Genomic DNA, 12,765 nt, shown 5'->3' with positions numbered 1-12,765 from the left:
GAAATACATATGATTAAAAGGCACGGGGGGCTTTGAAGTTTCGCGGCTGGAGAAAAGCACATATTGACTTAAGAGGTTAGCCTCTTTTTGATGTGCTCTTTGACTTGCAAGACCCGCGCACCAGTAATTAGAATGATTTTCAGGCCCCCGCGCGCAGGGTGGCTGCATGTACTTAGGGCCAAAGGTCCTGATGAGGCTAGTCCCCCAGGGGCTGTGCTGTCTCTCTCTCTCCCTCCAGGCAGAGGGCCCAGGGGTGGCAGCTCAGGGCTCTCATCTCCCTCATCCCAAACAGTGCAGCCAGCATGGAGGGTGCACTAGGAATGAACGTGTCCAAACTGAGGCAGACAGTTAGGCAGTTACTCTCCCCCCAAAAGGCTGTTCTTTCTTTCTTTCTTCTTTTTGTCCCAATGTTCTCTAACATAGACTTTTGTGGAATTGAAAGTGAGATAAAGCCATGACATTCTGACACTCGTGGGATTCGGGGTGATTTATTAACTGTTGCTCCGAAGCACAGATAATGCCTGAAATATTATTTAATGAAATGATTGAATTGAAATGATTTCTTGTGCAATATACACAATATCTTTAGTTGTCATCAGAAGAACATTCTAGATAGAAAGTGTCACTGTTTTTTTTCTACTGACCAGACATACGCAACCTCACCACACTACAACAGTAGACCAGTTTGAATATGTGTTCGCCAAAAGTGTGTCAGGTGCGTCTGCAGTTGCCATGAGGAAATGACTGGGACTTGTTGACCGGTGTATTGGCTGGTTACCCGAGTGACCACAGGGCTGTCGAATGGTGAGGAGAGGGATTGTTACCTGCCGTGTGTGTGTGTGTGTGTGTGTGTGTGTGTGTGTGTGTGTGTGTGCGCTGTTATCACAAGTGTGGCTTAGTTTGGCGGCCTCCACCCAGTGCTGTCTGATAAGCCACGGATGCAGCCCATTCATCAGGGTAATGAAAGAGCTGGCTATTAGATGGCCGGACCTTACAGTCAACACGTTCTCTATACCTCTCACACTCACGTTAAATACTGCACACACACACACACACACACACACACACACACACACACACACATAAACTACTCAAACTGGTATGTAAAGAAAATCATGCTTCTATCATGAAATGCTCATGATGCTCTGTCTTGACACTGTATTTTATTTCCCTTGTTTCTTTTTCCTTTATCCTGTCTTTCTGTGTCTCTTTCACTGTGTGTGTGTGCATGTGTGTGTCCGTTTGTGTGCGTGTGTATGTGAGAATAACAATTGAGAATCTTTGTGTGTTCCTCTCCCTCTGTCTCTTATCATGTAGGCTGTAGATTGCAGGCATTTACAGTAGGGGCAGACTCGCCGTTTGTTTAGACGGCCTTCACTGTTTCTCTGCTCCCTCTCCCAGCTGTTGAGAGACCGGAACGATCAATACATCTGTTTCAACGGCTGCTCATTACCTTTCATTAGAAAGGTGTGTGTGTGAGATAGAGAGAAAGTGTGTGTGTGTGTGTCCCAGGTTTAACTGAAGAGGAAGAGAGACAGAATCTGCTAGGACAGTGTTTACCAAGCCCTCTCTGGCATGAAGTACACCAAAGCTTGCTCTCTTTTATCCCTCTCCCTCTCTCTCTCTCTCTCTTTTTCTCTCCTTAGCTCTGTCTCCTTCTCTCCCTTCATCTCTCCCTCTTTGTCTCTCTCACTCCTTCTCTCCCCTCCTCCTCCTCCTCCTTCTCCTCCTCCTCGTCCTCTTCACTAGGTGCTGAGTGTAGACACAATGGCCACAGCTCCACGGCCTTCTGATCTTTGTGTGGTTTTTCACCCCATTGTGGCTGGCGTGTTAGCGGTGGTGTGTGTGTGTGTGTGTGTGTGTGTGTGGTGTTGGTGGAGAAGGATGGCTTGTGTGGGACCGCGAGGATAAGAGGTGGCGTTGGAGAGAGGGCTATATCCAGGGCTATATCCAGGGCTGTATCCAGTCATAAAGGGTGGCTATGTGGTTATGGTTGATCATGCTGATAGCGGAGAGTTTATGGCATAAACTAATCTGTATATATTGTATGATGGCCATTAAGTGCAATTACAGGTTATGGCTTTATGTGATATTATGGTCTTTTGCGAGGAGTATATAATCCGTTTAAGTTTGGTTTGATATTTAGAATGCAGACTCATCTAGCAGTATTTTCAGTGAACTGTTCAATGTAGAAGCATAGCTTAGCAAAACACTTGAAATACACTATGTCTGTTGTGGTGTCTTTGTTTGTTTGTTTTTTTGCCTGTGATGGACTGGCTACATTAAGCAAAGGCAGGAGAAACCAGTCAGTCAGCTGTGCAAAACGTAAGCCACAAATCTGTTTTTCCACACTTGTTTTCTTGCCACTGAAATGGCTTGTTTGTGTGTCTGTGTGTCTGTGTGTCTGTGTGTGTGTGTGTGTGTGTGTGTGTGTTTGTGTGTGTTTGTGTGTGTGTGTGTCTCCAGGAGGAGTTGGAGGGGACTCAGAGAGACAGAGATAAAGCCCTGGAACTCTGCCAGAAGTTGGAAGAGGAACTGCAGACACTACGCCTCTTCCATAGGTGAACACACCACACACACACACACACACACACACACACACACACACGAACACGTGCATGCACACATTCACATGGATACTGATCTATTTATGCAAAACACGAACGTCTCACGACAAACCTCACATGTTCATGCACACACAAAAATAACACATACAGTCAATACCTTAATATACCACTAGGATTTTATATATAAAGACACATACACACACACACACACACACACAGACACAGAGTCTTATTAGCAGGACAAAAAACACAAACTGATACACATAAATATGCATATTCTCACACATTAATACTACACATATTCTTTCTACACCTAGACTATTATCCACATACACGCACACTCACACACACACACGCACACACACACACACAGACAGTCATGCAAGCTCACAAATTTACACTGTCAGTGTTCTTTCTAAAACCCTGCAAGCATAGCCAAACTCCCACCCTCCTGAAAGGGCAAGTTCACACACACACACACACACACACACACACACACACACACACACACACACACACACACACACACACACACACACACACAGAGACACACAGAGACACACACACACACACACAGACCCCCAAGATACACATGCTCAGACACACCCACACACGACTTGACAAAGTGAATGTACACACACAGGCAGCACCGCTAAACACACACACACGTACAAATATACTCACACGAGTATGTGTACGAACACATACACATGACCTGCAAACCACAAACTTAAACTTTAATCCTCACACACAACACAATTAACTGAATGTATGCATACACGCGCAAACACCACAAATACAAACACAAATACTTTGGAAAGTGCACTCGCACACAAAAAGAAGAACTGATTAAACCACAGAACTCAGTGAAACCACATACATTTGAAGGGTTTTATTTTTGGTGGGTGGAGGGGGTGGAAGGTTTCGTGGGAGACAATGGCGTTAAGTTATGTGATACTACAACCTTGTTTGTACAACTGCCCCCAGCATAAACGTGGACCCTGTCTATCAATCATGGCTAAATGAACCAGTCGGTTAAACAGCAGTGCAGCCTGTGCTCCTGACTCTCTCCCCACTCACGTGGTTCCTCGCTCTCGGAGCCCAGCCCTCCCTCTGCCGCTCCACTTTAACTTTCTTAATAACAGTGCCCTGCTGCTCCTCCTCCTCCTCCTCTTCCTCCTTTCCTCTCGTCATTACACGGCCTCTTATTAAAACCGCCAAACATTCAACGTGCCTCGCGAGTCGCGACCCACCAGTCCACCTCGCACCAAGATCATATTAACTTCTAAAAACGACTTTTTCCCACTTTTATTTGCACTGGTTTTAGAGGACAGAAATAGGCACCGTCAGAAATGGGTTGAGGGGATTGGCTGGGGAGACAATAATGACACTGTCATAAATATGTATTAGTAAGAAATGAAATGCAATGTAGAGTAAGAGAGCTGCCACTATAGCTCTCAATGTGTTCTTCAGGGCCACGATTCAGCATTATTTCAGGAAGTGTGGTGACGTTATTGCTTTGTTGCAACCGTAGCATTTGTGGTTGGATATTTTGGCCTTCGTTGATGAAAGTCACAGATTGCCAATTAAGTACATCAGACTTTTACCCATTTCTAAACATTGGCATTAGTATCCATAGCTGCTACCTCTTTGCCCATGTTGGATACAAATAGTGTTTGGCCTCTCTTACCACAAACTGCAGGTTGATGGATTAGATTGTGCAAATACGGTTGGCACAGAAACTAGCCATTCTAGTTTGGTAGTGTGGATCCGGTTTGAGATGGACCCATATCCTTCTTGCTTTCGAAAGGCTTTCTCCCAGTCATATCTATCTACTTATCTTCTGTTGTCTGTTTGACTGTTGGTGTCCTGGAAACACACACCACACACACCCTCTCCCTCTCCCTCTCCCTCTCCCTCTCTCTCCCTCTCTCTCTCTCTCACACACACACACACACATAAGGATCCCATGTTTGAGAATCGGGGGGTTGGGAATCTCTCACCATCACCACCGCTACCATGCACCCCAAAACCCCAAAACGTAGTGTGAAGACAGACATTGTATTCGCCCACACACACACACACACACACACACACACACACACACACACACACATACATACATTTGCATTGTGGGATGCCCAGCCGGGGTGACTATCAGGACGCCTGTGGAGCTGGACCTTCAGATGGAGAATCCTTCCAGCCCTAACAAAGCTCAGAAGATGCCTCTGTCTGTTTGCTCTGAGGATTCCAACCCCCCCCCCCCCCCCCACCCATTCTGCATTGTGTCCTCAGGATAACAGACAGGCTCAGTCAGATGAAAGAGACGCAACAGACATGAGAGCGAGCAAGAAAGACAGAGAAAGACAGAAAAAAGACAGAGAGTATGAGAAGTAAAGAGGAGGGGAGGAGGAGGGGGGGGGGAGAGAAAAGGTCTGAGAAACTGGACCGATCCCTTTCAGATTCCCTCACGCCGCACGTAGACAGGCACCCCGGTGACTTAAAATAGCAAATCTCGAGACAAAAAAAATTTAAAAAATGAATAAACGTTCTAGAACTTTCTATGTCTGTCGACTGGCTGTTTTAATGAGTTGGGCTTGGCCCGAGGGCCGTGGCGCAGGAGCAAACGGTGCTTTGTTTGACCGGGAGCCAGGCGTGGAGCTAAACGGCAGGGGAGAGCCATGCAGCCACAGAGACAGGCAGGCCATGCATTAACACCACCTTTCACACCCCTCACTGCTCAGGCCCAGCCTCGGTCTCGACCACCCTCCCCTGGGAGAGCCCCGTTCCCCCCCTTCGCCCCTCACACACCCCCCCCCCCCATCATTATCACGCCTGGCCTCACACTTAACACCTGAAATTCAATAATCATTAGGGGACATTAGGCCCGGCTGCCATTCAGGTAATGGTGCTCAGCTGAAGGGTTTACAGAGAACTTTCTTTTCCTACTTCAGAGATGGGACTTAGTCGCTTTCTGGCTGTAGTTTTATTTTTGCCAGTTCAGGAATCAGTTGGTTGTATTTAAGTGTTTTAAGATAAAAAGATAAAAATATTGACCTAAAATTAAATAAAAAAATTGACCTTACCCTCTAAATTGAAACCTTCAGACACTTTTACTTTGTGTTTTCAAATAACCCTATTATTTGTTTATGTCCTTTCAAATGTCTATGCCCTAGGCTGGCAAGGCATTTGAAAATGTGCTGATAGATAATCTCCCTTAGCAACGACATTGGAACTGGGGTAATGGATGAGATATGGCTATTAGAGGGTTTGTTTGCCTAGATAAAGTCAGGTGACCAGGAAGCAGTGTCGTGACACCTGGCATCCAGTCACAGTAAAATGTGGCAGCCTTGTTACACTGAGCAACACCCATACAAACACACACACACACACACACACAGAGACACACACACACACACACACACACACACACACACAGACACACACACACACACAGACACACACACACACACACACAGAGACACACACACAGACACACACACACACACACACCACCACCACTGCCGCCAAACAGCCTGCCGGCCACCAATCAGCCAGAGTTAACGGCCCGATCAGTCTCAGCCTCGGCCTTGCAATCTGTGCTGCAAAATACATTTGGCGGATTGTCTGCAAACCCACACAGCAAGCCAGATTCAGAGAACAGCGAGGAGCAGAATGGAGGGGCCAATTCAAAACACACGGCAGGTTTCTGGCAACACACACACACACACACACACACACACACACACACACACACACCCTTACCCCCCCCCCCCCCCAGTCCCAATTCCATCCCCTACTCCCCTCCCTGGCCTAAATTGGTTTCTGTGCTGCGACACCATGCAGACAGGTAAGCAGCACGCCCGGACATTGATGCAGGAACGGATGGAAAGAGGAAGAGGAGAGAAAGATGGAGTGAATTACAGAAAAGGAAGGAAGGAGGGAGGGAAAGTCTCAAAGCTGTCAGCCTCAAGTCAGAGTGATTGATTTGTGTAAGGAACGCTCAGGTTGAGGCGTGGTCGTCTTGTTTACTCACCCACTAAAAGGTTGCTGTGGAGATGTGTGTGTGTGTGTGTGTGTGTGTGGGTGATTGGAATGGCAACCCCCTCGTCTTGACCTCACTGTTTGCTGAGAGGGCCTCTGATAAGTCTCTATTAAAAGGTTATTTTACATTTCCTCCACGATAGCACGCCCTGCTCAGGTTAACCATTAAGCCCTTCACAGAATCTGAGGCCAGGTACGCTGGGAAATAGTGCCCTTGATTAGCTATCTTATTATGTCGGTTAATGGTTAACTCCAATGCCCACACTTGCTTTACAGTTTTTTTTATCTCTCTTCGTTTCTTTCTTGTTCTCTCTCTCGCTCTCTCTCTCTCTCCCTCCCTCCCCCTATCTATCTCTATCTGTCAATGTACATATCTCCATCCATATGTCTTTCAATAGTATCTATATATCAATCTACCCATATTCCTGTCTCTCTCACTCATTTCCTCATTTCCTTTAGTGTTTTGTGTGTTCTCTCTCTCTCTCTCTCTCTCTCTCTCTCTCTCAGAAACTGGGGCAGTTTGTACACAAAGTAAGAGGGTCAGACTTATGCAAGAGAACTCAGATAGCACACTACATCTGAAAGACTTAGTCTGCAGAAAGCAGAAAATGCAGAAAAGCAATCAGTGAATTTTTTTTAATGTAGTTTACTGCTGAAGAATCTGTGTGACCGTTGAAAACATAATTAAACACAAGCACAGACCTCGCAGTCACTGAAACCTCCTCATCGGCCCCCGTGACTATGTTTAGGGGGCGTATTTAAGAGATGGATTCGGGGGGGGGGGGGGGGGGGGGGTAGTAGATAAAATAATCCATGGCAAGGCGACGTGCTTATGCCCTTGTTTGTCACTGCCACCGGACCTTCGCACCCAGTGTGTTTGCATTTAATTAAACAAAACACACAAGTTTACATCTCTCGCTTGGCTATCGATATCACATCACAATTGATTACCTTCCACTTTTAGAGGAGGAGGGAAATACATGAGTGCATAGGCAGAAAGGGGGGGGGGAGAGAGGGGTCTGGAGCCTGACGTCTCTCTGAAACTAATTAAACCAGGGACAAGAGGCCAGAGTGACGAATATGAGTTTAAGGCAATATGCACACTGCCTGGCTCCACTCGGCAGACAAAGACTGGTGACCATCCATCCATCAGGCTCCATCTGTCAGGCATTGGACTGTGCTTGTATGGCCCTCGAGAGGGCGGGGGGGGGAGTACGGAGAGGTATTATTGGTGGTGTTGTTCAGGCAAGGCCCATTGCTCAGGGTATTGTGTCTGCGAGCGGCTCTCCGCCTCTGCCATGCGGTTGCGCCGGTCTCATATTTGAAGGTCTCCACCTGCCCCGGAACCTGCCAGACAGGTGTGGTTGTGAGTATTTGATGAGAGTCTGTAGAGCTAGCCGGCTTCTCTTCAGAGCGGTGGGTGGGGGGAGTTTCATTAAACTGCCAGACATTTGTCATTCCAGCCTTTCTGTGAATGGTAAAGTCTGACCACCATTTACCCACTAACTGCACATTAAAATAAACAGGTATTTTTCTGTGTGTGTTGGGGGGTAAGGAGGGGTATGAGCGTGTGTTTTAAGAATAGAATATTTGGTGACCACTGTCATTTGACAGCACATACATGCAAACCCATAGCAATGGAGGAAGGTTATTTTTTGTTTATTTGTGTATATATCCAAGGACACGAGGAGCAACATGAGGTCGGTTTGTTTTGGGCTCTGTCTGCCTGTGAAAATAGTCCACATTCGTTTTCTTCCTTAACCTAAATTAAAATCACAACACATCTTGATAAACCAAAAGAGATTAAGTTTGTTGCTCAGATGTTTATCTTGTCTCCCCTTTTTAAAAGTCTTCCTTTCTTTCCTTCCTTCTTTCTGTCTGTCTTTTGTTTTTTTAGCATTTCATTCTCTTTCTGTTAAATCCTCTGTTAAATCCTTCGCATCTCATTGAGACACATCTGTGTGACATTCACCTGTGTGTGTGTGTGTGTGTGTGATGACTGTGTGTGTGTGTGTGTGATGTGCGTGTGTGTGTGTGTGTGTATGCGTGTGTATGCGTGTGTGCGTGTGTGTGTGTGTGTGTGTGTGTGTGTGTGTGTGTGTGTGTGTGTGTGTGTGTGTGTGCGTGTAATGACTATGTGCTAGCCTGGCAGCGTGCTAATGCATTCCTCTTGACATTCTGCTGCAGTGTTATTAGCAGACAGTGTCTTCCCCTTTGGAAACATTTTAGCTTGAATATGAAACATGAGCACGCGCACCGGGTCGGCGATTGCAGGCTGATGTCTCCTAATGTCGGGGAGGGGGACAGCGTGTGTGTGTGTGTGTGATTGCAGGCTGATGTCTCCTAACGTCGGGGAGGGGGACAGTGTGTGTGTGTGTTTGTGTGTGTGTGTGTGTGTGTGTGATTGCAGGCTGATGTCTCCTAACGTCGGAGAGGCGGACAGCGTGTGTGTGTGTGTGTGTGTGTCTATGTGTGTCTGTGTCTCTGTCTCTGTCTCTGTCTCTGTCTCTGTCTCTGTCTGTTTCTGTGTGTGTGCGTGGTAAATTTGTCCGTTGGCATTTTCCGAGTGGCAGGACTGAAGAGGAGAAGAGTGGACCGAGAGGAGGAGCAGGAGGAGCCTTGGCGTAGGTGCCACAGACTGTGATGAGGGCTGTCAATCATCAGCTGCTGGCATGTGGCTGTTGTAGTTCAAATAGTGCAGTGGGTTTTGTTGGCAGCTACGCTGACATTCATCAGTTTGTGTGGTGGACCCTGAGCAGCAGCTGAATAAAGCATTCTCTCATGGTGTCATTTGGTAACAACAGTGGAATAGTTGGTACGCTTTTTGCACACAGTCTAAAACCTGTAAAGATTAGCCGTCACGGCCATGACAGATTAGCATTGTAAGTAAATGTACCTCTGTGGTTTCTGTGTGGTCAAGAATGTTTTGGAGAGGTGTGTCATTTTTCTTTTGGAATATCGGCCATATGATTTAATGTAATGTGTTTTTAATGCGATTTCAAACCATTAAATTAACACGTTCATTTAACTCCTTTTACAGTCAGCACCCCGTGCAGGCCGAGGAGACCGCCGTGAAGGAACAGGGCACCCCCACGCCAGCGTCACCTTTGGCCACCGACGCCAAGGAGGACCAGACCCACAGCCAGAACCAGGCCCTCCTGCCCCGTCTGCAGCTGCTGGCCAGCGAGCACCAGAACCTCCAGGCCCAGTTCCGGCGGTCCCAGGAGTCAGAGCGAGAGGCCAGCGAGAAAGTTCAGAAGTGAGTACCACAGCCAGGCCTGGGCCAGATTGGTTTCATGGTTGTGAACTGTTGTAGGTGCTATGAGGTAATGTTGCTAACCTTTAACAGCAACTGTAGAGTTCTGAGTGCCAAACTGAAGACCATAATCTCACGCCCCCGTGCCCTTTAATAGCCACGTACCAACGCACATTCGCAGCCTCAAGAGCATGTTGCAGTAGCTGTATGTGTGTGTGGGGGCATGTATGTGTGTGTGTGTGTGCGTGTGTGTGTGTGTGTGTGTGTGTGTGTGTGGTGTGTGTGGGGGCATGTATATGTGTGTGTGTGCGTGTGTGCGTGTGTGTGTGTGTGGTGTGTGTGTTCACACACACACATGTGTGTGTGTGAGGCCCTCCCATCCTCTCTCTCTCTCTCTCTCTCTCTCTCGCTCAACCTCTCTCTCGCGCCTCCTCTCTCAACTCCTCTCTCCCACACACACAGGGGCTCCCCATGCAAAGCAAACAGTTCTCACCCCACTCATCTATTTGCACGATGAATTAACAGGGGGATGGGTTTAATGGGGAGGGGGGGGGGGGGGGGCAGGAACGAGAGAGGGAGAACTCAGAATCCTGGGAAGACACCCCCCGAACCACCCCTTCCCCATCACCAACCCCACACACATACACACACACACACACACACACACACACACACTCTCTCTCACACACACACACACACACACACACACACACACACACACACACACACACACACACACACACACACCATCTCCTTTCCCCTCCACTGGTAGACTGCTAGCACCCCAGAAGAGGGTTCTGAAAGGAAAGGACAGAGGGAACTGTGGGTATTGTATTTAAACGAGCCGTCTTGAGGGGCTTAGATTGGGCTGGAGGGGTCATGAGAGGCCTGATGACGGAGATCACCGGTGCCCCCAGCCTCTCTGTCTGAGGGGGGGGTCTCAGCTGATCACCTCCCGGGGGGGGGGGGTATTTATAAAAAGGAGGTTTGATTCCATAATGTTACAACTTGGATTAATTTAATAACATTGTTGGGTTATTTTGGAGGCGACACATTACAGAGACTCTGTAGACATAAAACATTAACACAAGCTTGTTCAGGGACATTTGGGATTGGAAACATTTTCTTGGTTATTTTGCACCACAAGGCAAGAGCATTCCTATGCCAATAGATCTAGACCTAGTTGTTTTTTTTCTTTTGCAGCGGGATGAGTTTGCTCCGTGTGTGTATGTGTGTGTGTGTGTGTGTGTGTGTTTGTTTGTTTGCTTGTTACATTCATTGACCAAAATGGATACATGAACCAAAGTCCACCCAGAGACGCACATGCATTTACACATGCATTTACATAGACAATGTACAACATTACCCGTATGAAAAGATCTAAATATACTGCATGCTTTTTGAGCACACTGTTTTTTCAGATGGAGAAAGTAGCGAGTGCTACAGGATTGGAGGACGCCACAGTGCTCCGTGTTCTGAGAATTCTTGTGTAATTTATGGCACCATGGCCTGATTCGGTGCCAGGAAGCCTAATAGTTTCTAATATTGACCATGTCAGGCTACTGAGGGAGCAGGAGTGGGCCAGTGCCCCAGGACTTTCGTTTTCCCAGACTTTTTTTTCCCCAGAAAGAGGCCTCGTGTTGAGGTTTGAGGGAGTCTTTAGTGTGTGTGAGCGTGTGGGACTGTCAATACAAATGTATGTATTTGTATTTACACAAGTTAAAATTTGTACATGAGGACCAGTGAATGTGTAGTCTGTGTGTGTGTTTGTGTGTGTAGGGACACGTCTTTTTATGCGCACTTGTGTATAAAAACTTGTGTCTGTATACCTGTGTCTGTGTCTGTGTGTGTGTGTGTGTGTGTGTGTGTGTGTGTGTGTGTGTGTGTGTGTGTGTGTGTGTGTGTGTGTGTGTGTGTGTGCTGCCATGTATCATTCATGTTCATGTATGTTCCTGCATGTGTGTGTGTGTGTGTGTGTACCAGTGTGTGTTGCCTCATGTACATATGAGTCTGCCTGCACGTGTGGGTACATTTGTGTGTGCCTGTGTGAGACACTGTCTTGAGCGCATCAGTGAGTGCAGGGCGGGCAGTGGGGATCTGAGGCTCTCGCACCTGACCGTTAGGTGACACCCAGATGGATGGCCTCAGCAGCCAGGCCCTGGGACTGTGTGTGTGTGTGTGTGTGTGTGTGTGTGTGTGTGTGTGTGTGTGGGGGGTGGGGTGGGGCTGGTGGCGATGGGGTGGGGGTTGCTGTGGGAAGCCACTCTGACGTGGAGCCCCGTCGCAGTGGAGTGCGAAAAATGCAGGGGTGAGGCGGGCACCCCCCCTGCGCCCCCCCCTGGAGGAAGCCGAGAGGCGGCCCAGAATGTGGCACCTGAGTGCCGGACCACGCAGCTCCCCATTGACGGAGAGAAGGAGAGAGGAAGGTAGAAGAAACCAGGGGGAAGGCTGGAGAGATGGATGGAGAGAGGGAGAGAAGTAGAGGAGGGGTCGGCTGAATGTCTAATGGCCCTCTGAATCAAACTTGGCCGTGAGAGCAGCCACACAAAGAGGCCTTTTCATTCGGGGAGGGAGGCAGGGGTTGGGGAAAGCTCAGGCGGGCAGCGTGTTGACGGCCTGAGGCCGACTGCCGCCTCCCACCGTGCCTCAGTGTCTCTGGCACTCGTGTAGGCCCGCCAGGTTCTGGCCCGTCGGCCCCTCGGTGCCTTTACTTCTGTTTGGGGCTTCTTTCTTTCTTTCTTTCTTTCTTTCTTTCTTTCTTTTTTTTTAAACTTGTGTTGGCATTTGCTTGTTTGTGCATGGCGACTCATTGCGCCCTGCCAAAAGTATTGTAAGACCAGTGGCCGTTTGACTGACCAAATAAAAACAAGAAGAAGAAAAAATAAGAAAAGACGAGTC

The 12,765-nt window shown here is 47.9% G+C and overlaps 1 protein-coding gene across 2 annotated transcripts in view; it reads left to right on the top strand.

Annotated features, from left to right (window-relative positions):
- The window catches only part of mipol1 (mirror-image polydactyly 1), a 58,362-nt gene that overhangs the window by 41,375 nt on the left and 4,222 nt on the right, over window positions 1–12,765 (top strand). For both annotated transcript variants that reach the window (XM_031580066.2, XM_031580067.2), the window contains exons 12-13: window positions 2,467–2,561; window positions 9,652–9,870. In XM_031580066.2, coding sequence (XP_031435926.1) covers window positions 2,467–2,561; window positions 9,652–9,870 — 314 coding nt within the window. The remainder of the gene's footprint in view (window positions 1–2,466; window positions 2,562–9,651; window positions 9,871–12,765) is intronic.

This window comes from Clupea harengus, chromosome 14 (assembly GCF_900700415.2).
Source record: "Clupea harengus chromosome 14, Ch_v2.0.2, whole genome shotgun sequence".
In the NCBI taxonomy this organism is placed as follows: Eukaryota; Metazoa; Chordata; class Actinopteri; order Clupeiformes; family Clupeidae; genus Clupea; species Clupea harengus.
This window is presented reverse-complemented; position numbering and strand designations above follow the sequence as displayed.